Source organism: Myotis lucifugus, unplaced genomic scaffold, assembly GCF_000147115.1.
Source record: "Myotis lucifugus unplaced genomic scaffold, Myoluc2.0 scaffold_23, whole genome shotgun sequence".
NCBI lineage: Eukaryota > Metazoa > Chordata > Mammalia > Chiroptera > Vespertilionidae > Myotis > Myotis lucifugus.
The window spans coordinates 2,987,962-3,015,805 of record NW_005871071.1 but is presented as its reverse complement, the minus strand read 5'-3'; the positions used below and the strand labels follow the sequence as shown (position 1 = coordinate 3,015,805).

General features: G+C 38.0%; 4 protein-coding genes across 13 annotated transcripts in view; 1 reads left to right on the top strand and 3 right to left on the bottom strand.

The window, feature by feature from the left end:
* The window catches only part of PIGBOS1 (PIGB opposite strand 1), a 30,247-nt gene extending 3,384 nt beyond the window's left edge, over window positions 1-26,863 (bottom strand). The window contains exon 1 of one of the 3 annotated variants that reach the window (XM_023751629.1): window positions 26,738-26,863. The gene's annotated coding sequence lies outside the window, so the exon portion shown is untranslated. Of the gene's footprint in view, window positions 1-16; window positions 180-26,737 lie in introns of those variants that run through there. The other 2 variants (XM_023751630.1, XM_014453427.2) reach the window with 2 other exon arrangements.
* On the top strand, window positions 21-26,752 carry PIGB (phosphatidylinositol glycan anchor biosynthesis class B). 3 transcript variants are annotated; one of them, XM_014453422.2, is made up of 12 exons: window positions 21-187; window positions 1,703-1,838; window positions 2,256-2,373; window positions 6,951-7,055; window positions 10,009-10,127; window positions 12,972-13,112; window positions 14,851-14,902; window positions 16,186-16,397; window positions 16,972-17,036; window positions 24,046-24,259; window positions 25,888-26,068; window positions 26,380-26,752. In XM_014453422.2, exons 1-12 carry the CDS (start codon window positions 58-60, stop codon window positions 26,515-26,517), a joined length of 1,611 nt encoding a protein of 536 aa, XP_014308908.1. In that variant the 5' UTR covers window positions 21-57; the 3' UTR covers window positions 26,518-26,752. The 3 variants fall into 3 exon arrangements, with proteins under 3 accessions (XP_014308908.1, XP_023607394.1, XP_014308907.1); XM_023751626.1 differs by having other exon boundaries at window positions 9,997-10,127; window positions 16,231-16,397; XM_014453421.2 differs by having other exon boundaries at window positions 9,997-10,127.
* On the bottom strand, window positions 20,841-26,857 carry LOC111823021 (60S ribosomal protein L24-like). Its single transcript, XM_023751627.1, has 2 exons — window positions 26,738-26,857; window positions 20,841-21,356 (listed from the first exon to the last, which is right to left on the bottom strand). The coding sequence occupies exons 1-2, from the start codon at window positions 26,751-26,753 to the stop codon at window positions 20,881-20,883; spliced, it is 492 nt and encodes a 163-aa protein (XP_023607395.1). The 5' UTR covers window positions 26,754-26,857; the 3' UTR covers window positions 20,841-20,880.
* Window positions 26,329-27,844, bottom strand: part of CCPG1 (cell cycle progression 1) — a 45,229-nt gene continuing 43,713 nt past the window's right edge. For 5 of the 6 annotated variants that reach the window (XM_023751621.1, XM_023751624.1, XM_023751622.1 and 2 more), the window contains one exon: window positions 26,744-27,503. In XM_023751621.1, the coding sequence (XP_023607389.1) occupies window positions 27,314-27,503 (190 nt within the window). In that variant the 3' untranslated portion in view covers window positions 26,744-27,313. Of the gene's footprint in view, window positions 27,504-27,844 lie in introns of all 6 variants that reach the window. The other variant, XM_014453419.2, reaches the window with a different exon arrangement.

The following is a 27,844-nucleotide window of genomic DNA, read 5'->3' as shown; positions in this document are numbered from 1 at the left end:
CGCTCCCGGAGCCTACCTCGCGCCGGAAGGGGGCCCGGGACCTGCAGCACCTGCGGGATGGAGCGGGAGCCCGGCGACGGCAGCCTCTTCTTCCGCGGCCTCCGGAACCGCTCCCGCGAGAAGGTGAAGCTGCGGAAGAGAAAGTCGGCCTTGTACCTCGGCCCCCAGGAGAGCTCCCGGCGCCGCGGTGAGTGCGGGGGAGGCCGGCCGGCGCGGGGAAGGGGAAGGGGGCGGGGACGGGGCCCGGCCTCGGAGCGAGGGCTTCGCCTGCTGGTGCGGGGGCAGGAAGTCCTGACCTAGAGCGCTCGCTGCGGGATCCTGGATCCGGGTGCTGCGGGATGGAAGGCCGCCCTCCCCGCCGGGGAAGTGCGTGGGCACGGCGAGGCCAGCCTGTGTTGGAGAGGCCCCGGGCCCCGCAGCCTCGAGGGGCTGGCTCCCGGAGTGCCACCAGGTCCCGCCCGCCTTCGTTCATTCACCGCCTTTGCCTCCGCTTGGGTCAGGATGACATGGCAGGAAAAATCACCCCAGCAAGTTTGGGGGGGGGGGGGGTAATATAAAGATGGACTTCCCATTCATTCAGGGCACTAAATTCAAATTAAAAAAAAAAAATGCTCTGGCCCTGGCCCGTGTGGCTCAGTTGGTTGGAGCGGCCACCCGTACTCTGAAAGGTGGTGGGATTGATTCCCCGTCAGGGCGCGTACTCTGGTTGCGGGTTCCATTCGCTTGGGGAGGGGAGGAGTGGGGGGCACGGGCGCTGTAAGGGAAGCAACCAATCGAGGTTTCTCCCACATTGATATTTCTACACACACCCCTCCTCCCTCCCTCTCTGAAATCAATGAACACATCCTCTGGTGAGGATTTTTTTAAAACCATTTTAAAGAAACCCTCTATTCAGCCTATCGGCTCCATCTGTGGTTAAGAGCAGGGTGTTGGAGTCAGCAGACAGACCTGCTTTGGAATCCTGTTTAGTCATTTGCAACTTTTTTGACTCTAGACAAGGCAATTTATTTCCGAGCCTCCGTTTCCTCATTGGTAAAATGGGCTAATATCTACCCCGTGGCATTGTTTTGAGGATTAAATGAGATAGTGCATGAGGAGGGATAAACTCGGTGCCTGGCATTTGTAAGCGCCACGAGTGCTCTTTAAAAATGCACAGAGCGCCCAGCGGGCATGCTCGGTGGTGGAGCCTGGATCTATGAACCATGAGGTCAGGGCACGTGCCCGAGTTCTGGGCTCCATCCCCAGTGGGGGACGTGATCAGTGATTCTCTCTCATTATTGATGTTTCTATTTCTCCCTCCCTCCCTCTCTGAAATCAATAATATATATATATTTTTTAAATGTACAGATCATTTTATAAGCTACTGTTTGGCACGTATTACAGAGTTGTTTCCTAAGTTAGTAATTTGTTAGTTGGTTTCTTTCTTTACATACATATATAGGCTAACGTAATCCACCTAAGGCCTTAGTTAACCCAATCTCTTTTTCAGTATTTTCTCCTTGTACAGTAAGTTGCGAGGAACGTTGGTTAAATGACAGGAGTGGTGAATCACCCCGTGGAGCTGGGCGAGTGGTGTGGAGGGGTCAGAGTTCACCGCTGTGCCTTCCAGCCTGCGCGAGGGGCCCCCCAGAGCAGCAGATCTTAGGTCTGCAAGCGGAACTTGCCTGACTTTTGCGCCACAATTACCTGTTTTGTTTTTCAGGTCTTCTTGGTGAGAACATTTATCTGGTCTTGTTTACCATAGCATTACGAATATGTAACTGCTTTTTAGTGCAGACAAGTTTTGTTCCAGATGAGTACTGGCAGTCTCTTGAAGTTGCACATCATATGGTTTTCAAATATCCTTTGTATTTTCTTGTCCAGATTAGAAATGTGTATTCAGTTCATCTTGGGAATTGTGTTACTTTCTGTTATACGTTTTCAGTCAATCCTCTATATTTTCTCCAAGTAATTTTAATTTATCAAAGTATGCCATTATTTTATGCTAATATTTCATCTGTATATTTACTTGATGTTAATGTACATGACTTCACCTTTAGCATATATTTCCACAGTGCTCAGAACTGTGGAGAAAATATATGAACTAAAAAACACATTCCTGCCTTGAAGAAGTTAAGAGTTTTGTTGGCCAATTGCATTTTTAATTTAAATATCTAGTATAAAATGCTGTGTTTTAAAGTTGTGTTAAAAAATAAAACAGTTTTATATATGGAAATGATTCAGTGCTATTTAAAATTAGTCCTTAATATTACTAATTATGGTTATTTGACCTGGGAATGGACAGAAAGATTGAGGGGTTACACTTACCCCTTAATCTTTGCAAGCATGTACAAGATTCTGCATCTTTTGGGGAATGATAGTGTTCAGTTGCTGGTAAGTTTAAAAAAAAGTAATCAAAATAGTTCTTAAAAGTAGATTATTTCATCCTTTTTATTTTTTAATGTATCTTGTTGAAAGTATTACAGTTGTTTCCTTTTTTCCCCCGTTGACCGCCTCCACCCTGCCCCTACCCTCCCATTCCATTCTTTTTTAAAGGTTAGTCTATATTAACTAAATGGTATTATTGGTATCATGAAGTTCATTTTTAAAAGGCTACTCTGACCATTTCTGGGAAGCACAGGGTTCCAAAGACGTGCTGTGTCTGATGTAGCTCTTCAATATGTGCTAAAATACAAGACTGAGCATGAAAGTGTCCTGCTGGGAGCAATCCTGTTAAGATTTTCAGAATGATTACATTATATATTAATTATTTGGATCCTTCATAAAGAGTCACTTGAGAGCAGGTTGTATCTTGTTTTTTTTTAACTTGTGAGCTGAAGACATGTTATATGAGCTTATGAAGATTAAATACATATAAACACACTAAGAATTGTGTTGTAATTAAAACTTAGACAAAATCAATTTGACAAAAATTTAATGATATGCACAATCATTGTGCTACATTGTAATTAGGCCTCAATACTAAGTAGGGTTGTAATTCCTGGAACATGAATTTCTGGAGTTATTTGCCAGGAGAGGATACAAAGGAAGAACTAATAGAACACAATTTTCTCCTACCTCATTGTCAAGATCCTTTAAGCTATCATCAAGTTGGACTCAGTACTTGGGGTCTTCCCATTTTCTGTTAGGGAACTACCCCAGAATTCCAAAGGCAGTCCAAATCCTGAGGGTTTGTTTTTTTTTAAGCCTGAAAGACACTGAGGTTCTGGGATTTAAAAAAAATTAAAGGCAGGATTATACCCTCCCCTTTGCAATGATACTTGATTCCCCATTATTAAGAAACAAGGATCAGACCTATGCTTCTCATGGAACTATCCTGAACGGTAGCAGAGTTTCACCGACACGGGTAGAACTTAGGAGCTGTGAATTCTCTTTTCTTCTCTCAGGGCCAACCAATTTTTCATTTTTAAAGATTTGATTGATTTTTAGAGAGAGAAACATGGGTGTGAGATTGGCTGCCTCCTGCACAACCCCACCAAGGATCAAGCCTGCAACTCAGGCATGTACCCCGACAACCAACTGAGCCACACTGGCCAGGGCAAAATCTACCTTCTTTTAAATTTAAGATTTCTATATGACAACCCATGACAACTGATCATGCAGGGTATCCATAAAGTCTGGATATACATGATGTCATCAAGGAAATCTTATATCTCTGGAATAGGTTTTATTATCAATGAAGGGGTCTTCAAGAAAACTTCCTCTTCCTCCAAGCCCTGTTCACTGTAGCTGGCCCACTTGGCCATTTTGTGATTAAGAGGAAACCTCCCCTGGTCCCCATCCACACCCCATGCTACCACCTCTGCCAAAAAAGCAACTGGTAAAATTCCAGGTAGAGAAAATTAGGATATGATCATCAGTCATTCATACTCTCATATTGATTATTCTAAATAAAGGTGATATAATTTTGAACTAGAAGGGGTCAGAGAAGTGAAGTACATAGACCAGGGTCACAGCATGTTTAAAGCAGAGCTAAAACTAGGTCCAAGGTCTACTTATTCACAGCCTAATGCTCTTTACAGATCGCTTCTCTTTAAACTGCATGAGGTGTATGCACAAAATGAGGGATGACTTAGCACTGCACTGTCTGATATGGTAGCCACTAATCACATGCAGTTATTAAATATTTGTGACTAGTCCAAACTGAGGAGTGCTATAAGTATAAAGTACATACTGGATGTCCAAGACCTAGTATAAAATAATATAAAATACTTATAATATTTTATATTGATTAAAATGTTGAAATGATAATATTTTAGATATATTGGGTTAAATAAAGTAACTAAAATTCATTTTACTTGCTTGTGATATTTTACTTTGTGTGGTTCACATTCTATTTCTGCTGGACAGTCGGTGCTGGCTTAGAACATGTGAGAAGAGGGATAAGAAAGGAGATCTGATGGGTACCCCAGCGGGGCTTTGAGTAGTCAGAGGATGGTGCAAGGGCATTTGGCTCCTGGAGCTTAAGGGAGGAATTAGGAGCTTAAAGAACAGGAATATAAAATGGTAAGCTGCCAACACAGGCCTCGCCCTCAAGGTTTACCCCTGACATGTTTTCTCCTCTTTGCCCCACACCGCTACTTTGTATTTTCCAGAAACCATATGAAAGTATCACTTCTTTCTTTTCCGGTCCTTAGCATAACCTGGGAAATGATGGTATCTTAACTGGAAATACTGCTAATAACGGAAATTTACATCTCCAGTTATTTTTGTATTGAGCTAAAATCTACCTTCTTTTATTTTTCATTTTTAAAGATTTGATAGATTTTTAGAGAGAGAGGGAGAGAGAGAAACATGGGTGTGAGATCGGCTGCCTCCTACACAACCCCACCAAGGATCAAGCCTGCATCCCAGGCCATGTACCCCGACAACCAACTGAGCCACACTGGCCAGGGCAAAATCTACCTTCTTTTAAATTTAAGATTTCTATATGACAACCCTTCAAAAAGTTTTATTTATCCAGGATAAACAACTCTAGTTCTAAACCTCATAATCAAATAATGTCCTCTAAACATCTTCTAATTAATATCCATCTGAAAATGTGGATCTCCAAACTGAGCCCAATATTGAAAGCTAGGGTAACTACTTCAAAATAGTATAGTGAGACCATTACTTCATAAATATTCTTCTCTCAGGGCACAAAGTTCTTTTAGTTTTTTAGTGGCTACCTCACACTGTTGGCTCATTAAGTTTGTAGCCAAATTGAGTTTTCAAATGAACTACTTTCAGGCCCAGGAGGTGAGAATGAAGCTTATAGATCTCTATGCAGAGTAAATAGAAGGTATGTAATGGGTGCCCTTTATTGTATTTTATAGGGCACAGTTTAAGTGAAATTATGAAGTACAGCATACTTGTAACTCTAAGATTTACACATTCATTTATAGGTTATTGGCAAAGAAAAGGAATACAAAGCTAAAGTGTTAGATGCCACTGACAACTGAAAGTTAAGCAACTCTAATTATAATGTAAAGTTAATGAAGTTTGAGCCAACAAAAATACAAATCTATATGTTTTTAAAAACATTTTTTAACAAATCATTAAATTATGCTTTACAGCAGTGTTATTTTGATAATGATAACTATGACACATTTTAAAAAAACTCTTAAGATGCTAATGTATAGCATTAGAATTACTATCTTTAATTAAGTTATAATACGGGGTGGCAAAAGTAGGTTTACAGTTGTTCATATGGAAAATCCTATATAATAAAAGCCTAATATGCAAATTGACTAAACAGTGGAACTACCGGTCGCTATGATGCGCACTGACCACCAGGGGGCAGACGTTCAATGCAGGAGCTGCCCCCTAGTGGTCAGTGCACTCCCACAGGGGGAGCACCTCTCAGCCAGAAGCTGGCTCATGGCTGGCAAGCGCAGCAGCAGTGGCTGGAGCTTCTCCTGCCTCTGCGACAGCGCTAAGGAGCAGCGAGCAGGCGGGGGTAAGGAGTGAGGGCTCCTGGACTGCTAGAGGGTGCAGGCCGGGCTGAGGGGACACCCCCTCCCCCCGCATGAATTTCATGTATTGGGCCTCTAGTAATAATTAAAGAATTAACTTTGGGTTTCACGTACTCATAACTGTAAACCTACTTTTGCCAACCCCTATACAATATATTTACTTTTTAGTTTAAATTTGCTCTTAAATTTGCTCTTTAATGTTATCTGAATATTATTTTATTATTTATATTGCAAGATGGGGAAACATTGTAACTTAATAGTTAAGAGCACAGGCTTTGAAGTCAGGGAGACTGGGTTTGAATCCTGGTTTTCACACTAACTAGCTGTACAGCCTTGAGAAAATTACCTAACCTCTCTGTGTCTCAGTTTTGTCATTTATAAAACAGTATCAATTTCATAGGATTGTTAGGAAGACTGAATGAGCTGATACATATAAAATATATACTTAAGCCCTAGCCAGTTTAGTTCAGTGGATAGATAGAGCGTCGGCCTGTGGACCAAAGGGTCCCTGATTTGATCCCGGTCAAGAGCACGTACATACCTCGGTTGTAGGGTCCTGGTCAGGGCTTGTGCAGGAGGCAACCAATCAGTATGTCTCTCTCACATTGATGTTTCTTCTGTCTTTCTCTCTTTCTTCCACTCTCCTTAAAAATCAATGGAAAAATATCCTCAGGTGAGGATTAACAAAAATAAAAATTTAAAAAATTTAAAAATAAAATTAAATATTTACTTAATATGATACCTACCTAGCATACAGTACTGTATAAGTTTTATTAAAAATTATGTATTGTTATGCTAATGAAAATAACTAGATATGCTTCTAAAATAGAACCTTAACACGAAATGGTTTGTTGGCTATTTAAATTAAAATTTGTGTGTGTGTGTGTGTGTGTGTGTGTGTGTAGTGACAGTTGGATTAGCTTGTTGATTTCTTATGATAATTCAGTGTGAACCAACAGATGTTTTTCTTTTTTTTTTTTTTTTTAACTAATGAAGATTTGGATTCCTAGACTTGCCCAAGCACTTCTGTCTGCTATAGCCGACTTGAAACTTTACTCATTAATGAAGCAACTAGAAAATCAGCAAGTAGCAAGATGGGTGGTAAGTCCTCAACACTTTAGAAACTATATGCCAGTTATTTTCATCCCTATGAGCATAAACAATATCGATTCCAAAACCAGTTTCAGAAGATAATTCATACAATTTTATAGAGTACTTCCATAATTAAGAACAATAAAATGCGAATGGCGCACACCATCCCTCTTCTGATGGGACTCTAGGTGGTGGAAGTCACTGATGCCCTCAAACCCTGTGAGGGGGTGAACCTAGGACAGTGATGGCGAACCTTTTGAGCTCGGCGTGTCAGCATTTTGAAAAACCCTAACTTAACTCTGGTGCCATGTCACATATAGAAATTTTTTGATATTTGATATAGTAAAACAAAGACTTATATTTTTGATATTTATTTTATATATTTAAATGCCATTTAACAAAGAAAAATCAACCAAAAAAATGAGTTCGCGTGTCACCTCTGACACGCATGTTATAGGTTTACCATCACTGACCTAGGATATCTCCTCTGGAAGCACCTTCATTTTTCCCAACTGTCAGAGTCCTTGCCTCACCAGAAGGAATAGTTCTAAATCACTGCCTACCTCACAAGTTGCCTCAGCCTTTTATAATCCTGTCCACTATTCCTCCAGCTACCTGAGACTCAGCCTGGGAAATGCCTTTTCATTAAAGCACTGGTCCAGCTTTGGTTAGTGTTTAAAACAGCTGGGCTCTGTAAGGGAGAGGATGTGGAGTAGAAGGCTGTCTTTTGTCATTTAGCTTATTTCACAGAGGGGAGATAGATTCCTGATCTCCCATTCAAACCTTGAATGGATTTTCCCATTTAAGCCATATCCTGAAGAGTGATTGGATGCTGTAGTATTGTTATTTCACTTTGGCTCTTTCCTAAATTAAGTAAGCTTATTTGAGCCACCTAGAAATCTTACTACCTTTTTTGCATTGTTTTTATTGGCAAGTTTGTTCCAAATTCCAAGGTACCAATTAACCAACACAATTCTAGAATATAATCTATATATATAAAAGGTTAATATGCTAAGTGTCCGACCGTCCAACTGGTGCTATGATGTGCACTGACCACCAGGGGGCAGACACTCAACACAGGAGCTGCCGTGATGTGCACTGGCACCAAGGACCTGGCGCCCACAAAGCAACACTTGGTTTCCCCAAAGTGGCACACAGGCCCCACCCCCACCCTGGAGCGACAGCCCACCAAATCACAGCCGATGCTGCCAAGACCCCATGGTGCAAAATGCGGCCCACAGCCCAACCCAGCCCGGAAACGGGCACAGTGGGCACTGGGTAATGATGTCACATAGCAACGCCTAGCTTCCTCTCCCTAGCGATGACTAGTCTCCTTGGAGTTTCTTCAGCCCAGGAACACGACTTGCTTTATAGCCAGGTGCAAACTTTTCACACTTTAACCAAATGTCTGTGAAGCGTTTTCCCATGCCTCACCTCCTTTGATCCTCACAGAAGTCCTGGTGTACGTAGATAGGGGACTCGGTGGAATCCTATTTTCTTCTCATTAGCCAGAAAACAGAGATTTAGAAAGTTTAGAAACTTGACCCGACTGAAAAGAAGAAATGGTGGACCTTGAAAATGACTTCAGGTTTTCTTACTGCGCAGAATATAGTCAAACACTGCTGCAGTTAAATATTTTACCCTTTGTTCTCCCTGCATGATCTACAATAATAATCTGCTTTTTGTTGATATTTACTGCTATGTTGCTGACAATTACCTGAAAGGGAAGTTGGGGTGCTTCACTGGGCTGGAGAAAGTTTAGCTAAATCAGAAAGCAGGTCTAATTAAGCAAGTGTATTCTAAATATATAAAAGGCTATGTTGACTCACGCATGCATGATACATGTAAAGCTCTAGCTGGCGCCAGTCGCACACATGTGTTTCCATCTGTCATTGTCGATTGTGAATTTGGTTACACTTCTATTATAGAGAAAGGGTGAATGGCTATATTAAAATATTTCTTCTAATTAATTTTCTTTCAGTGTGCACGAATCTGTGCCCTGGGCCACTAGTGTATTATAAGTATTAATAAATATTAAGAATTTATTAAATATTAACAGGACATATTTCTTCAGGTAGCATGTTGATTTGCATTAAAAAGACAGATTGGTTTAGCAAATGAGCCCTTGTTAACTGATTCCAGGATAAAGACAGTCTCTATTTTGTGCCTTTATACACTACCAAAGGTTCACAGGATAAAGACAGTCTCTATTTTGTGCCTTTATACACTACCAAAGTAGCAGCACTAGTTTCTTCTAGTTTAGAAAAGGCCTTTAACTCCACAAAAATTGGAAACAATTTTAAAAGGCTTTATTTGAAAAGACAGGAAGTTAGTACACCTTTTAACACCCTTGCATCAACTAACAAGCTTCTTTTAAGATGGTGGTTTTGTAGACTTAATGTTGCTTCTGTTTGCATATTCTTTCAAAAACTGGTTTACTAATTTAATCAATTTTCAAGTTAAAAGTTAATGATATCTCCTGACATGTTTTTTCTCATCTATGTTTTCTTAATTTTTCATCAAGAAATAGGGCAACATTCCAAACCAAGATCAATAAAAACAGTCAATTTACTTGTCAGTATTATATGACAATTTGAGGAATACTGATTAGGACAATATAGTTATGAATCTCAATTCTCTATAAACTATACCATCAAAGAATCTGTATTTTTGTCTTTTATTAGTGGGAAGTGAGATTTAAATAAAATGCAATGCCATAAAAATGTATTTGAAAGTATAAACTTTAACAAATATAGATCTAATATCACAGATGTGTATCTGATATAAATTCTTAGAAACAATGTTTGGTCAGGTCTCCTTTTAACATTACTTCCCTTTTGATGTGGTTTTTTGCAGCATTTAGACTTGCTTGCTATTTTCCATAGAAGATAACACTAACTAAGCTTTTTTATTTCCCCCTGCATGTATGTTTGCTCATAATTGTTCTTAGTTTTTTTGCCAGTTGTGCTCTTGGTTCACATGGTATTGCTGTACCAGAACTCTTACAAACACCATGGAAACTGTTCTCACTGTAATTGCTCTTTTCTACTACCCTTTGGAAGGGTCAAAGTCTATGAACAGGTGAGATATATTGCTGTTAATATACAAAATTCTAAAGCATGCTTTTGAAAAAATCTTAAATATCAACACATTGTAATGTCCAATGGACCCCTAATGTTTATGAAGGTTATTAGACCCACAAATTTTCAATTGATAACATTTATTATAGCAGGAAACAGATATACTTAAACTGGTAATTAAGAGGAGGTTAATAAAAAGACCGTTTACAAAGGTGTAGACAATGTTTAGAAAAGTCAATAAGGGGATACCATAGTGCACCAGAACTAGTCTCTGCAGGAAGTTTCTATTACCCCCTGGCCCCAAGGAGCAAGGAGAGGAAATGTTACGGAGCTGAAACTTTGAGAGGGCCCCAACAGGAGACAGGCACAGCCAGCCTTTAGCCATTGCAAGGAGAGAGCTGGGAGAATAAAATACCATGACTTAACTCTTCTGTCCTCCAATTAGCCAAAGCCAATTAAAAAGCAAAATAGCCCATTGATAGAGTCCATACGGGTCAGCCTCCCTGCACATGGAGTAGGTGAAGCGTGGAGGAAAACAGGTCTAGAAGGGCAACTAGAAAATATATGGACCTAATTTGGGTATATGCGTAGAAACTAGGGAAGCAAATGCCAGCCAAGGGAACAACGTGACCAAAAGCATAAAGCTGTAAAGGGGCGTCATTGTAGTCTGGGCAGCTTGTCCAGAGTAGCTAATGTGTGGTAGGATGCATGGGAGAAGAGCAGAGTAAGGGATGAAGCTGAAAAGGGACTTTGCCCTTCTCCAGAATTGGAACTCTATTCTATAGGTTGTAGAAGCCCTTGGAGGCTTTTGAGAAGCATGGCATAATCATATCTGATTTAGAAAGAATTCTCTTGTAGTAGCTAAATTATATTGAGGATATAATGAAAGGGAGAAAGCCAGAAATTGAGTCTGGTTAAGAAGCCAGTGTCCCTTCTCATATTAAAAGGTGGTTGCAAGGATGACATTAAGCAAGATCATTTCTGCATTAGACTCTTGACTGAGAGAATAGGCATTCAGTTAAATTATCTATATGATGAGAACTTTATCACAAGGCAAAAAGTGAAAATAAGGAAAATAGGCATCTTAGGCTTGTGGCCAGGCCGAGAAGAAAATTACGGAATATCTTAGCCACACAAATGAATTAGAAGGTTATGCAGAATGCAAGGTAGTTTTGAGGAATGGGCTGTTTTCTTATGCCTTTATAGCCCAGCCTGTGAGTCCCTGTTTTAGGGATCCATCATTTTGAGGCTTAGCCATTCTCTCTGTCTGCTTCTATTCTCATTACCAACTGCCCCATTTCCTGTGTATCTCACATTCACTTTGAGAGACTCTGATTAGGTTTGTTAAATGTCATTGTCCTTATTTGGACATAGCTTTCACACTGGCCAGCCTTAGAGCTGCCTGATTCAGTCAGGAGAGTCATGGGGTATAAAGGACCACTATATAAGCATTCGTTCCATGACAGGTACTATTCCTGGCTTGACATTAAATAAAATTTTTCAAACTCCTTTAAAAATGCAAGTATTATAAATGAAAGATTTAAGGGTGGTATGAGAATATCTCAGCATTGATTTCTATTAAAGTGTATAGCTTAGGAACTATTGCAAAGTAAGTGCTCAATAAGTATTAATGATAACAATGATGTTATTATTAAGTAAAGGAATATTTCTGGGCAATAAAAAAAACAAGACGACGATGACTATGAAAAGATTCCAGGCAAATGACAGGACTTGATGTGAAATGATGGCAGTGGGAATGGGAGAGAAACAAAGTGGATGTAAAGATGAGAAGTTGCTATTTAAGGAGACTGAGAACTTGAGTGATACTATTAATTTACACACTAGACACTGACCTGTTTTAGGGAAGGTTATGAGGCTTATTTGAGACACTTTGATTTTGAAGGCCACTAAGCTATCTGTGTAGAAATATTCAGAAAGGAGTAAGAAGTCCTCGTCTGAAAATTTGGAGTAAGGTTAGGACTAGATTAAATTATCCATAATCTCCTTCACTACTCATTGAAAGAAGTCCTAATAGTAAAAATCCAGATTTCTATCCATGATCATATAGGTTTTATAGCAGGCTTTTATCAGTTATATATTTTTCAGTTGGATAAAATTAGCAGCTTACTTTCAAAACAAAATCATATGGACTCAGAAACCCCTCATACCTTGGCTGGTTTGGCTCAGTGGATAAAGATCAGCCTGAGGACTGAAGGGTCACAGGTTCAATTCCAGTCAAGGCCTGTACCTCGGTTGCAGGCTCAGTCCCCCGCCTGGTTGGGGTTGTGTGGGAGGCAACCAATCAATGTGTCTCTCTCAAATTGATATTTCTTTCTCTATGTCTCTCTCCCTTCCCTTCCACTCTCTCTAGAAATCAGTGGGAAAATATCCTCGGGTGAGGATTAACAAAAAAAGAAGCCCATCATAGCCTAAATAATCCTTATGTTTCTTTAAATGCATTTGATTTCTTTCTTAGAAAATGGTTTTGTGTGACTTTTATATCCTTATGAGAGATTTGATCATTTTTTCATCAGGAAAGCAACTGGCAGAGTTGTATGGCTAAAAGCTAGTACACCTGTCAGCAACGCAACCAACATTAAAACATAAAATAATTGCTTATTTCAAAATACTGGAATTGGGAAATTAGAGCTGGAAAAGACGTAGATTTTAACCTCTTTTTATGGATGAGAAAAATTAAGAGCCAGAAAGTATACGTAACTTTCCTAAGTTCACATAGCTGTTTATACCAAAAGGAAAATGCTCTCATTTAAAGAAAAAAGGTGATATCACAGAACTTCTAAACTCACTTCTAGTTGTCTTGACAATACATTTTCCTTATTTACAGTGTCAAGTACTCATCCCTGGTGGCACTTGCCTTCATAATTCGCCCCACAGCAGTCATTCCATGGATACCTTTGCTCTTCAGACATTTCTGGCAAGCACAGAGAAAGCTTGATCTTATTCTACATCAGTTTTTACCTGTTGGGTAAGTATTGCTGCAATCCATCTATTAATTTTAATAACCTGCAAATTATATATTGCAAATAAGATTTTATATCTTTGAGTCAATTATGATATCTTCTAATGTCAATGAGAATTGTCAGACCAAGGAAACAGAATTATTTCCAAATTTATATTGTAATACTTAATGATTCTGATTAACTATAAGTATTTTAATTTGCTTAAACGAATAAGAATCTTTGCAATTTTTCTTAGAACTTTCCTGTACTTTATTTCCTAAATATTTCTCAGATACATTTCAGGAGATACTTGATTCTTTTACATTTGTTCAGAGCTGTGTGATTTATAATGGCATTCTCATATTACCTCATAATTTTCAAAATTCTTAGGTCTAGGCAAGTGTAGGTGTTTTTGTTTTGTGGAAGAAACACGGGGTTGGCAAATTAAAAATGCATTAACCAGCCCTCGCCGGTTTGGCTTAGTGGATAGAGCATCGGCCTGCGGACTGGAGTCCTGGGTTCAATTCCAGTCAAGGCTCAATCCCCAGCCCTGGTTGGGCGTGTGAGGGAGGCACCCAAGCGATGTTTCTCTCTCCCTCCCCTTCCACTCTCTCTAAAACTCAATGGAAAAAATATTCTCAGGTGATAATTAACAACAGAAAGTTAGGATAGTAGTCAGCCTTTGGGATGGGAGTGGAGATTGACTGGTTGGAGGGATGAGGGGGCCTACTGATGCTCTGTATTTTGCTCTCTATGACAGTTACACAGTCGTGTTCATATAGAGATGGCTCACAAAGCCTTATTCTCATAGTGTACTTTTCTGTATATACGTTTGTAGTAGGCAGCCTCTGAGATTGCCCCCACTAATCCCATCCTGATATTAATGCTCTTGTATAACACCCTTGTCTTGAGCAGGAGGTAGACATTTTGACTTAATTCTAACAAACAGAAATGGCAGAAGGGTGTCCCTTCCACGATTGGGTTGTAAATATTGACTGTGGCTTCCATCTTGGGTACCCGTCTCACTCTCTCAGCTGGCTCATGCTGGGGGAAGCCACTTGAGGCAGTCTTAAGGAGGGGCGTCACATGTGGGAGCCTGAGCTCTGCCAGCAACCATATGAGTGAGCTTGGAAGCAAATCTCTCCATTAACCCCCATCAAGCCTTTAGATGAAATTATACCCCTAGCCAACACCTTGAGCCAGAAGCACCCAGCTAAGCTGTACCTGGCTGGATTCTTGACTCAAAGAAACTGTGAGATAATAAATGTTCATAGTTTTAAGTTGCCAAGTTTTGGGGTAACTTGTTATTCAGCAGTAGATCATGCAGTGTTTATTACTTTTTAAAACTTTGTTTAGCCGAAACCGGTTTGGCTCAGTGGGTAGAGCGTCGGCCTGCGGAATGAAAGGTCCCAGGTTCGATTCCGGTCAAGGGCATGTACCTTGGTTTCGGGCACATCCCCAGTAGGAGATGTGCAGGAGGCAGTTGATCGATGTTTCTCTCATCGATGTTTCTAACTCTCTTATCTCTCTCCCTTCCTCTCTGTAAAAAATCAATAAAATATATATTTAAAAAAACGTTGTTTAAATGCAGATTATGTAATGAAAGATCTTTGAAAATGTGTAAATCCATATTCAGTATGTGAAACTAAAGCATTTTTAAAGTGGTTTTTTGGAAATGGCCTTGATGTATGGCATTTGCAAAGCCATATGCCAATATGGATTTTCAGTGAGTTCAGAATATTAATCATCCCTTTTGTTTTTCAGATTTGTCACTTTGAGTTGGTCTCTGATAATTGATCGTATATTTTTTGGTCAAGTAAGTCAAATATATTAAACTATTTTCATTCTAACCATTTATTACACTAAAAGTTCAACCTGATTTTTTAATTCATGAATATTTGGGAACATTTAAATGATATGGATTACATTAAAAAAAAAAAAGACTGCTAGCATATACCTTTGGTTCAATTTGTTATACTTTCTATATAACAGAATTATGTATTCCTAATTGAAGTTCAAGAGAGTCCAAGGTATTTTTGTCAGGTCTGTAGCAATAAAAGCTTGATTTATTAAAATTATTTTAGTTGTCAAGGTAATCATTCAAAATTCAAATTAACCAGAATATTCTTCAAGCATTTGGTTTGACATTTTAATCTCACGACTGTAGGTTTTTTCTAAGTTCCCTGTTTTTAAGTCACTTCTGGGCTCTGGAATTAGATTGCCACAGTTTGAAGCCTAGTGCCCTCATTAGCCTTGTGAACTTGGACAAGCAGTGTGAGCGAGCTTGGAAGCAAACCACCTTTCTTACTAGTTTCTTTATCTGGAAATAATTGTGGTCCCTGTCTCATAACATTGGAAGATTAAATGAGATACTGCATGTATGATGCTTATAATGGGGCCTGACACAAGTGAGCACCTAATGTTAGCTGTTATTTTCTGCTTTGTGCCGTAATTCCACTTGTAATATTTTCAAAGCTTTATCTTACTAGGTAATATGTGATGTAAGGTACTAGAATAAAATTTTTAATGTGGGTACCCCATATATACACTCTGATAAAAAATAAATTTTATAAAGTACTTTTGTTGGTGTTAATCCTCACCCAAGGATATTTTTCCATTGATTATTAGAGTGGAAGGGAGGGGGAGAGACACACAGAGAGAAACATTGATGTGAGAGAGACATGTAGATTGGTTGCCTTCCGCACTCGCCTGGCCTGGGATTGAACCTGCAACCCAGGCACTGCCCTTCAGTCCATGGGCCAACACTCTGTCCACTGGCCAAACTGGCTAGGGTGATAAAAATTATTTTTAAGTGTTCTCTTTAGCTTTAATTCTATGTAAAAATTACACTGTCAAAATTGGAATATTTCATACTTTCTTGAATCTCAGAAACCTAGTATTTTACAAATGAACAAAGAACACACTAATAACATAAAAAAATGCTTTCATATGGTCATTAATAAAATTATTAGTGTAAACTATTGTTTGGTTTTTAGATCATTCCTGATTTAATGTCAAGATTCTTCCAGATACCCTAATGCCAAAGATTCAAACTTGGCACTAACACATTTCTGTTTCTCTTTCCTTCAACTATGCCAGTGGACTCTGGTTCAATATAATTTTTTGAAATTTAACGTGCTGCAGAATTTGGGGACATTTTATGGTTCTCATCCATGGCATTGGTACTTCAGTCAAGGATTTCCAGTTGTTTTGGGTACTCACCTACCCTTCTTTATTCATGGCTGCTTTCTAGCCCCAAAGAGGTACCGGATACTTTTGGTGACTGTACTGTGGACACTTCTGATTTATAGGTAAGATTTTATTTATTCAAATAGTTAATTTTGATGATGTTACCAAGGAATTAAATTCTTCAAGAAGTAAACTGTTATCTTTTAGAGACGTATTAACTATTAGGGTTTGGTAATTGGGATTATTTAGCAGAAAAGGTAGTAATTATGTTGGACTCAGAATGAATACTTCTGATATGTATAGTTTACTTAAGAATTATGTTCAACTTTTAAGAAGCTGAACAAAGTTCATTTGCTCTTAGAAATACTAAAATTTTAAATATTAAAGGACCAGAAAAATAATATTTTAAAATGAAAATGTATGCATCTTTCTTCCAAATTTGAGTAATGACTTGGATTGGTAATAGAAATCCCTTTTTTAGAATGTAATTGTACTTTAGACATTGACATCAAATGTTAGGATTACTTTTAACACATCATCACCTTTTAAGTAAAAAAAAACAAGATTCCTGAAGCATGAAATTCAGTCTCAGTACTTAGAACAGGTCATGTTAATTATATTCCATTTTAAATACATAAGTTTCTCAAAGTATTGTGTGATATGAGGAAATATTTTAATTTTTTTTTTTTATTATAGCATGTTGAGCCACAAAGAATTCAGGTTTATCTATCCAGTTTTACCATTCTGTATGGTGTTCTGTGGTAAGTATTTTTGTTCAATATAGAAAAAAATTACTTATATAGAAGTAGGTAAAAGACAGTAAGCTCTCATTAAAGCTCATTAAACTATAAAATATTTTCAACGAGGCTGAGAATTGCTTATTACAAAATAATTATATTTCTGCAGTATTCTTTCTGCAGCCTAAATATCCCTTTTCCTGTGTCCTGTAAAGTGAGATAAAATCTTAAGGACTCAATATCCAAGTCATAAAGATCCAATATCCTTCTGGTGGTGATATTCCTGGCTGTTAGAAATCTTTCACTAAAAAAGTGATGGAATAATATGTCTATTTTAGAGTAGCTACTTTCAGTTTATAGTTAAAACTACTAAGTTCTTTGTTTCATAAATTAAAATATATTTATAGCTGTTGAAACTAGTTTTTAATGCTTTTGATGCTTTAACACTCACTCTAATGCATATGTAATTTTAAAAGTGGTTCCCACCTAATTTTTTTGGCCCTTTCTCCATTTTTTCCAGTAGGTTATTTGCAATATTTTTTTACATGTGACTTCTAAAGTTTTATATCATTCAGCTCTGGAAAACATGAATTTTCATATTAGTTGGCTTGGAAAAATTATGATTTGAAATTTTGCTAACTTTACATTTAATTCAGAATAAATGACTGTCGACTTCCTTCAAATATTACCAAAAATCACTGGACTGGGGAGGGATGAGATGAGTAATCAACAGGGACTAGAGGTAGGGCAAATACTGTCTAGAGAAGTTAATACTGTCAATCTTTTTACTTAAAAAAAGAACTCCAAAGAACGCACAGACTTAAAGAGCCTTCTTTGACCGAGTAAATATCTCCTACAGATCTCAGATGCACTCTCTTCAATTTAAGTATTAAAAAACACTCTATATATCTGGAGTACTGAAACCAGAGTTAATTTTTGTCATTACTTTTTTTTTAATTCTCACCTGAGGACATGTTCATTGATTTTTTAGAGAGATGGGAAGGAGGGGGGGGAGGCATGGATATGAAAAGGTGACATCAATCTGCTCCCTCCTGCACACACCCTGACCTGGGGCTGCGATGGTACCCCCAACCTAGGTATGTGTCCTTACTTGGAGTCGAACCTCCGACTTTTCAGTGTATGGGATGATGCTCCAACCAAGCCACCCGGCCAGGGCTCTATCATTACTTTATGGTCTTGCTTTATATACAATGCAGGCACATATAAAAATATAGTTACCTAACTATATGCCAACTCTTTTAAGAATAGTGGGCCCATTTACCATAGCAAATTTGTTCATGAATCACTATTCATATTTTCTTTTTTTAAAGTTTCAGTTATAGTTAAATCAAGCTTGGTTTCTGCCTGGGTATTGTCAGACTATTGGAAGACAAATGTGTTTGTTGTTTAGTTTGGTTAATTTAGGAAGTTGTTTTAGTTTTCTTTTTATAATCTGAGTCTTTCCAGCATTTCACTTGTGTATCTTTAAGGAAAGACTGAGTTTTCTGAACCTCTTTCCCAGTCCAAAAGATGTCATCTTTAAAGTGTTAGGATCCCAGTAAATTCTTGTTCTCAGGCCCAAAGACTTAGATAAAATGCTGGTGAGGACTGAGCTTTCCTTGTAATGGACAAGAATTAGACTTTCTTCCATACTATGTCCACTCAGAAGGATCCCTAAAGGACTGAGATACACCAAAACCCCTGACCTCCTCACAGGATATGATCTTTTCCTGCAGACACATACCTAAGGCTTTCGAGTGAGCCAAACGATTCTGATTCTTAGAAGACTCATACTTCCATTAAGAGTTAAAACTCTTAAATGCCAACAGGTCCCAACAATAGGACCAATGAAGTAGTGAACTCACCTTGACAGGAGTTTTTGGAACGGTGTCAGACAACAGTTCTCTTTGGAGTTCTTGATGTTTGAGTCTTTTGAAACTACCTGAAATCTTGAGTTACACTACTTCAGATATGTTTTATTCTATTCTTTTGTGACCTATTTTGTGTGTTTTTTGTTAATCCTTACCTTAAGATATTTTTTCACTGATTTTTTAGAGTGGGAGGGGGAGAGACAGAGAAACATCTTTGTGACCATGGCCAGGGATTGAGCCTGCAACCAAGGTACATGCCCTTGACCAGGTCGAACCTAGGCCCCTTTAGTCCTCAGTCTAACGCTCGTCCACTGAGCCAAACTGGCCAGAGCCTGTGCTATTTTAACCTGATTTATATAAACATGACACCTCTGTTGGCAATTGCTGTATAACAAGCCACCTTAAAATTTAGTGGCTTAGCCCTACTGGTGTGGCTCAGTGGTTGAGAGTCGATCCATGAACCAGGAGGTCACAGTTCGATTCCCGATCAGGACACATGCCTGGGTTGTGGGCTTGATCCTCAGTAAGGTGAGTGCAAAAGGCAGCTGATCAATGATTCTCTCATCACCAAAAGGTTGTCAGTTGATTCCTGGTCAGAGCATGTCTGGGTTGCAGGCTTGATCCCCAATAGAGGGCGCGCAGGAGGCAGCTGATCGATGTTTCACTCTCACATCATATCATGGTTTCCCTCCCTCCCTCTCTCTCTAAAAATATCTGGGGAAAAAAATAGTGGCTTAAAGCTCCATTTATTTTTACTTACTATACTAGTAGTTCAGCTGGGCAGTTCTCGTTTTCTTCTCTAGTTTGAGTTTCCCTCAGTCCTATCCAAAAATGACTCAAGCCTGGAAAACATATCTGTAATTGCCTCTGATCCTTACTGACCTGTATAACCTTGTGCCTCAGTTTCCTTTCCTTAAAATAAAGTTGCCACTAGTCTAATAGCACTGAAATTCTTAGACTGAACCTGTCATTTGTGCTGGTGTTTCCAGCACCTGCTATCCATGCTGGGCTGGGTGTCTGTTTAACGTTTTCACCAGAGTAGCCAGTGCAGACTTGCTTGTCTCTTATTAGGCCACTTTTTTTCCATATGCTAATTTTTTTAATCAAAATTATGTAAGTGCATTGTTTCAAAGCCATAACAAAGCATTTTTTTTAAATGCTTCTACTGCCCTCTCTCCCATTTCCCCTCACCCGAGGCAGTTGCTTTTAGGTGGTTATTTTGTCATTTATCTCTAAATAAAATGCTAATAACACCCTTAAAGATCTTTGGTTTTGACTTTACCTCCCGACTTCTCACTATGGATGAAAATATAGCTTCTTTCCTTAGCAAAGTATAACATAAAATGTTGTATGCCTCCCCGTGTCCAGCACTCCATTATGGTTCTTTATGGTTCCAGGCCCATTCTCTTGTACATCCCTTTTCAGATTAAACCACCCTTTTTCTCATCCGAACACTGAAATCAAGTTGACTTACAGCTTTCCCAAGGAGTATTTAAAATGAAAACATTAACTCAGAAATATCTGTAACTGGTAGAACTTGGTAATTTTTCTAAACATTGAGTTTTCTAGTAATTCTTGCCAAAGTGAGGATGCATCCTTGCTACCCCTCAGTGTTTGATGAGATCAGTAACGTACAGCCCCAAACTTTCCCATCCTCTTCATTACAATGAACCTCCTCAGTCATTACTGAAGAATGCAGATTAACACACTGAATACCCAAAACTTAAAATGTGATTGTGTATATCAAGCTACATTATAATTGGTGATTAGGAAATATGGCTGAATTAAGAAGAAACCAATTAATGAGGCACCTTCTCATAGATTTGATTTTAGACTTTTTACCTTGGAGAGCAATCAACTGGAACATAAAAGATTTAGAATACTTTTTAAATAGTAGTCTGATGAGAGTCATTTGATAAGAACCCAGTGTGTGTGTGTGTGTATGTAAATATATATATTTATAGTCAGGTCTTTATTTAAGAATCTCATCTGCCAACTTAGCGTTTTCTACCAACACGGGGAGCAGAAACCTTCACAGGCTTCACAATCTTTTGCTTAGGTGCTGCCTTTGTGGGAGCCTTAGCAGCAGCCATTGCTGTCTTTTTAGATGCTTGCTTAGCCTTTTTTGCTTCCTTGGCAGCCCTGATAGCTTGTTCTCGCTGAGCTTTCCTAACTTTAGGCTTCTGGTTCCTCTTGGCCATTATATCAGCAAGAGATGCACCAGTGATGGCCCTCTGGAATTTGACTGCACGGCGGGTTCTTTTCTTTTGAATTTCTTCCAACTGTCCCTTCTTGTACTTTCTTCTGTAGAGGACAGTCCAGTTTATCTGCCGAGGGTTCCTCTTGGAAAGGAATGCCGACCCGCATTTTGCATTAAGAAACTGGAAAACCTTCCCGTTGGTCCTGGCATAGCGCCGCCCGTGTCCGGGGTAGATCTTGTACCCACTGAAGCTGCAGAGCTCGACCTTCATGGCTGCGGCCGCCAGAGAGCAGGAAAGAGGGTGAAAAGCCCCAGTGTATTTTTAATTATAAAAATACTCATGGTACAAAAAATGATAAACCATCAGGGTCATCATCTAATCATCTGGCCCCATCCCCCAGAAATAACTATCAATTTCTTATAAATTCTTCCAGAAATGTTCTACATACCTACTTTAAATTATTTTGGTAGGCTCAGATAACAGGAGAAAATTAAGTATTCTGGGATGCTATTTAGCATTGAGTTAGCCACTATGTGAAATGAAGAGGCCTGTATTTTGACAGGTAATTCACATGGTTCATACTATGTCTTTGTTCTACTGGAAATTACATGAGGCTGGAAGATTTCTGTAAGTGGCTTTATAGGACAGAAAGAAAACGTGTGTTCCCAGAATCTTCAGTTATTGGAAGCAGGGATTTATATTTCAATTTAGGTAATGCTTACATTACAGAGTGATGACGAACTTTGTGAAGCTAGCTCATTTTAGTGACAACTGCATCTCCTCCTTACATGTATGTACAATTAAGTAGACTTACTGATGGTAGCTATTAAGATCTTGTTAATTACCTCTTTTAAATATTAAAGAAGCCATACTATGTCCCTATAAGAAAACCATGGATTCTGAGCTGCTCTTGTGACTCAGTTTAGCATTCAAGCTATTATCTTTCCTACTCTCCCTTTAGCAACATGGGGATGGTTTGAAGACCCTCAGTCATATTAGACTATTCTTTCTCTTCCTAAAGCTTTATTATTTCTCCAAATATGGAAATTCATTTCTCACTGAAAGGATCCATCATTCTAAAGTGAGCTAGCCTCAGAAAGTGAAATCACCACCAAGTAATATAAGCATGACCTAACTTAGAAGACCCCCTTCAATACTTAAGAAGCTGGGAATGCAAGCACATTATCTTCCTGCATTCGCTGCAGAATGCTATTTTTACCACTTGTATTCACCACCTTGTATTCTACTTTGTACCAGTTGCCCAAGCTACTGTATCCCTAATCCCATAGTTTTTGATAACACTTTTAATGATCATAGTGAACAAATTGTTATGAGTGAACCACTTTAGAGGCCCATGGTACACTTATTTGAACATTCCTGAGAGCAAGTAAGGCTGTGAAATTTGAGCCCACTAAGTAGAAAGCACATCACTTTCAAGTTGTATTCAATAGTCTGCTCTATCTGTGGCTGGAATTATTACAGATGGCAGAACTTTTGGAACCCTATTTCCATTGTAACAAAGATAGTTCTAGTTCTCATCCTCGTTAGTAGGTTCCTCATTTTACCATTTCAAACATCTTACAAATTTGAGTTTTAAATGAAGGTTTGGGGGTTCTTCATCTGGCTATGTTTTTTATCACCATTCTTCGTAATGTTCTTTGGATAATCGCAGAGTTATTTCAAACAGTACTAGGTGAAATGGATGTGATAGTCCAACTACTGAATGAAATGAACCAGAAGTAATGTTATCTAAAATATTCACAGAACAACATTGAGCACTTAAGATTTTTTGCCCAACTTTGATTTCATCAATCCTTCCTAGGCCACCTTTGTTAGTTGTAGTTAAATGGAAACAGCTCTAAATTAATTTTATTCATGTTCAGGATAAGACCGCTGATAGCAGTCAGCTAGGTAATGGTCATAGAAAACTGTGTGTTGGCCCCAGTGAGAATTAGTGCTAAAATTTCAGGCAGGCCACAGACTGGATCCTGGATACCCAAATTCCAAAACAACTATTATCTATTCTGTGAAGACAATGTATGTGGAGTATGAAACCTAATGTCAAGGAACTTTACTAATAAGATTATTCTTTTTGCCCTAGCCGGTTTGGCTTAGTGGATAGAGCATCGGCCTGCGGACTGAAGGGTCCCAGGTTCGATTCTGGTCAAGGGCACACCCAGTAGGGGGCATGCAGGAGGCAACCGATCAATGATTCTAATCATTGATGTTTCTATCTCTCCCTCTCCTCTCCTCTCTGAAATCAATAAAAATATATTACAAAAAAAAGATTATTCTTTTCTAGTGCAATGGCCTGTTCTTTGATGGTATTTTCAACAGATTCTAATGTGCTCATTATCAGTGGCTGTTGCTAGAGAGGACTGTGGGAGGGAGACAGGGCCTTTTAATTTATCCTTGTTTGTTCTACCAAGTTTTTTTGTCACATAAAAAAAAGGGAAATTGGCCCACCCAGCATGGTTCAGTGGTTTAGTGCAGACCTATGAACCAGAAGGCTGCGGTTCCGGTCAGGGCACGTGCCCAGGTTGTGGGCTCAGTCCCCAGTAGGGGGCATGCAGAAGGCAGCTGATCAATGATTCTATTTACTTAGCAACTACTATGTACCAGGACAGGCACCGGACAGACCTTTTTTACTAATACTTGAAAAAGGTACCATTATCCCATTTGCAGATGGAGAAACTAATGCTCAGCAAAGTAAAGCAATTTGTGCCAGAGTCAGAATTCAAATCTGGGTCTGCTGGACACTCTGGCCATAATTTTTCAATTATATTTCAATTCCTTTTTCTATAAAAAGGTTAAGACCGAGATCACAAAGGACAATGACAGTGAATTGTCAATTATAAAGGTGACCTACTGGTTATATATAACTTGTATGTCCATGACAGCATTACAGCTGTGCTACTTCCACAAAAGATTATAAAACATGTCATGTCTATCTTCATACAGGGTATTCACTAAACCACCTGAAAATGTGGAAGAAACCAGCTCTAAGTTTCCTGTTTTTATCAAATATGCTCCTTGCCCTCTATACTGGTTTAGTTCATCAAAGAGGTACTCTTGATGTCATGACTCATATTCAAGAACTCGGATACAACAATCTCAATAAATCTGCAGCTTCAGTATTTGTAATGATGCCTTGCCACTCTACTCCTTTTTATAGGTAATAAAAGTTGCTCCACTACATACAATCATTAAGAAAATGAAACTACTTTAAAATTCCTTTCAGGTTCTGGAATTAGGAATTTAAATTAATTGATCACTGATCAAATGATTATAAAAAATTTGAAACTCCATATTTATTCACTGAATTTTAAAAAGCATTTTGAAACTCCATATTTATTCACCGAATTTTAAAAAGCATTTATGTCAATTAAAATCATATACCACTTTTAACTTCAATATCCTTCAAATATAATATAAATTTTATATAGGTTATTTGCTGGTATTCTTAGTAAAAAAATTATCACTGACTTTATTCTTAGTAAAAAAATTATCACTGACTTTATCACAAATCTTTGTGATACATATATCTTATATATATATATATAATTTTAATCTCAAAACACTGGCTTCTAGTCCAGATTTACTATGGACGACTGTCCTGGTCTTAAACCAGTCAGTCTTTTTAAACTCTGGGTATCAGTTGTCTCACCTATAAAAGTTAGCGAATTCGATTAGATGATACCCTAATTCTTGAATTAGTGTTTCTGGGAATATAACAATAACATTGTCTTAACTCTGCAGGACATTTAAAGACATACGTTTAGCCCAATGCGTGTTATTTCAGGAAGGTGTACTAGTTACTAATTGCCTAATTGTACAAGGGCAAACAGCTTTTCTGCAGGAAATTCTACACCTATTTAACTTAATCTTAATCTGGCTTTAAACAATCTTAAATTAATTTTCCATGTGCACAGTCAACTTATCAATGTTATCTTTTTAAGGTAATTTATCATTTTTTAATACTCTACTTAAGTCAAGCATTTATACACAATTTGGAAAATTAGGATTACCTAGCAAAAGTGCACAGGTTAGATGTAAGACCCAAATATCCCTTCAACTTCAGCTTCCCCTACTATATAAGGAAGACTAAAGGTGAAAGAGGGACATTCACCGCCCTTCCTGCTCACATTAGTGGCAACACTGCAGAGAACAGGCATTCTAGAGATACCAAGTTGCTTTCCACACATAGTTGCGATGTCTGATGTCATCAAGTTCTCATCAGAGGCTTTTTCAAAGTACACAATGCAGTAAAAAAACTCTGATGTCTACTTTGGAATATAAGGCTGCCAGCTGTTTCTGCTTTGCCCATCTTCTCCAAAATTATAAGAGTCATGAAGTATTAGGTCTTGTGTGAATTTACTTTGTATGCATTTCATAGATAAAATAAACCTCTATCATATATTTATTTTTATTAATTTTTCCTAAGGCAAAGTTATAAACCTGCTTTTTGCATGGTTCAAGTAATTGGCATTAACTTGTCATAATTCATCAGTCCATCTTCTTTATACATTCTCTAGTCTTTCTAGGCCACAGTAAAACCATTACTTATTTGGATGTTAATCAGTGAACATACATTGCTCTCTAATACTAACTCTTACAAAGGTGCTACTGCACAGGTACATGGTGTGAAAATCATATTCTCCAACTTTGAGAAAACTGCATTAAAGGCTTGCTTCTTCACCTAAATTGGAACCCAATATAGATTCAGATTTCACATTTTGTTATGTAAACACGATATATCTTAAGAGCAATTTGAAAACTTCCACAATAACTTTCTTTTCATAGCCATGTCCACCACCCACTTCCGATGAGATTTCTCCAGTGTCCCCCAGACCTAACTGGAAAAAGTCAGTATCTTGATGAAGCAGATGTATTTTATCAAAATCCCTTAAGCTGGTTGTATAAAGAGTTTCACAACAATTCAACGTTGCCTACTTACTTGATCATTTTCAACGTTTTGGAAGAGGTAAGAAAACATGAAAAAAGGGAAAAACAGTATTTTTATTTCACCTGAAGTTTAGTAAACGCTCACGGAATTAGACAATATAATTTTTATGGTCCTTTTTTAACCCCTATAATTTTGTAATTGGCCTTTTCCCTAGACAAAATCAGCTCCAGTTCTATGTATATCAAGGTATATACATTACTTACCATGACTTAAGAAACTGCATTGTTTTATTAAGTAGTACAGGCGCAAATCAGAATAAGTCATTCTAAAATTCTTGAAACAGTACTGAGCAAAATGTAGTCTTTATTTACTTAAACATTTATTTCTAGGAAATCAGTGCTTTCCTAATTTCAAGAAACTATGAGAGAACTGCTATTTTCTTCCACACTCACTTGCCAGAGGGTCGAACCGGAAGTCACATATACATCTATGAACGGAAGTTAAAAGGGAAACTCTATAGAAGATGAAATTCTGAACTGTTTTTAGATCTTTCCCAGAGAAAAAGACACTGCTCGGTAAAAATATTCAGATGCTGCTTAAATACACTAGTAAACTCCGGGTAAGATTCATGGAACTAGCAAAACACCTCTGAACTGCTCTACCAAATATTACTACTGAGGAAATGTACGAAAATTATCACAAAATATAAAATTGTATTAATATAATGCCCAGATTTTAAATAAAGACCTTTAGTTTTCCTCATGTTGTAGTTTTATTGTTTCTTCCACAATATTCAGATGTGCAAGAAATTTCACAAGAGAACAAGTCAGCAAGCTCTTAAGAAGGCAGCAAATTCTTCACAAGTCTACGGGCTCTTGAACCCACAAAAAGACAAGAAGCAAGAGTAAAATTATAAAATGTTAAAGAAGAAATTTCATCACAATGTACTTTTTTCAAGCTCAACTGCAAATTTCACACAAATATCAGTGTTAATTACACTTTGTCATGTATGACTTGAGCTTGCTTTAAGCTCATACACTGAAAGGAAGTCTCATTTCATGCACAGAACCTGTTGCATGCCTGGCTTCCTTAACAGAACTATAGTTGAACATTTCCAGTGCCAAAAAATATTCAGCAAAGCTACACAGGAAAATGCAGGTTAGTAAGCTTTTGCTTGATGCTTCTGAGTAATATAAAGTCATCAAACAGATACTTAGAAATGATAAAAAGACATTATCTTGATCATTTCATCCTAGTTTCAACACAAACATTGTAGAAAGCATCCGTATTTGCTAGTTTTCTAATTTAACTTAATCCTGATGGTCAATATTTAGGATCAAAAGGTAACTGCCCCAATTCTATTTCGACATTTGCCATGTGTCTTCCATTAGTGCGATCATATTTATGCCATTTACCTTCCCTCTTATAAGGTTGTGGCTGAGGATGCTTCTGCTCTTGTTTTCGATGTCTGGAGTTTTCAATATTTACCGTACGTTTCTTTTTATCTGGCCGACTGAAAGCAGTAAACACATTTTTCATCTATGTTAGAGTTAAATTTATTTAAACAAAAAACAATTTAAATGTTTTTCTCCACTAATCTATTATCTGAACACTGAGAAAGGGTGTTAATCTGAAGTATAATCATAGTATAACCATGCCAGAAAGATTCAGTCTACTTTTATCCTATAGAAAAAAGACCAAAAAAAAAAAAAAAAACCACCCCAGAAATGTGACAATAAAATAATGAGATGTTTCCACTATTTTTCTTCCTTTCCTGAAAAAAATCAAGCCCTCCCCATTGGCTTCATCCCTCAGCAGAATTATGTTTATATACTACTATCACTTACAAAACAA

What these genes read in the sequence shown, in the direction of transcription:
- PIGB (XM_014453421.2), top strand. Translation starts at nt 58, where the DNA reads ATGGAGCGGGAGCCCGGCGACGGCAGCCTCTTCTTCCGCGGCCTCCGG. An exon ending in AGCAAGTAGCAAGATGGGTG is followed by an intron (nt 7,056 to 9,996) that starts GTAAGTCCTCAA and finishes AATTGTTCTTAG; the next exon opens with TTTTTTTGCCAGTTGTGCTC. An exon ending in CATCAGTTTTTACCTGTTGG is followed by an intron (nt 13,113 to 14,850) that starts GTAAGTATTGCT and finishes TTTGTTTTTCAG; the next exon opens with ATTTGTCACTTTGAGTTGGT.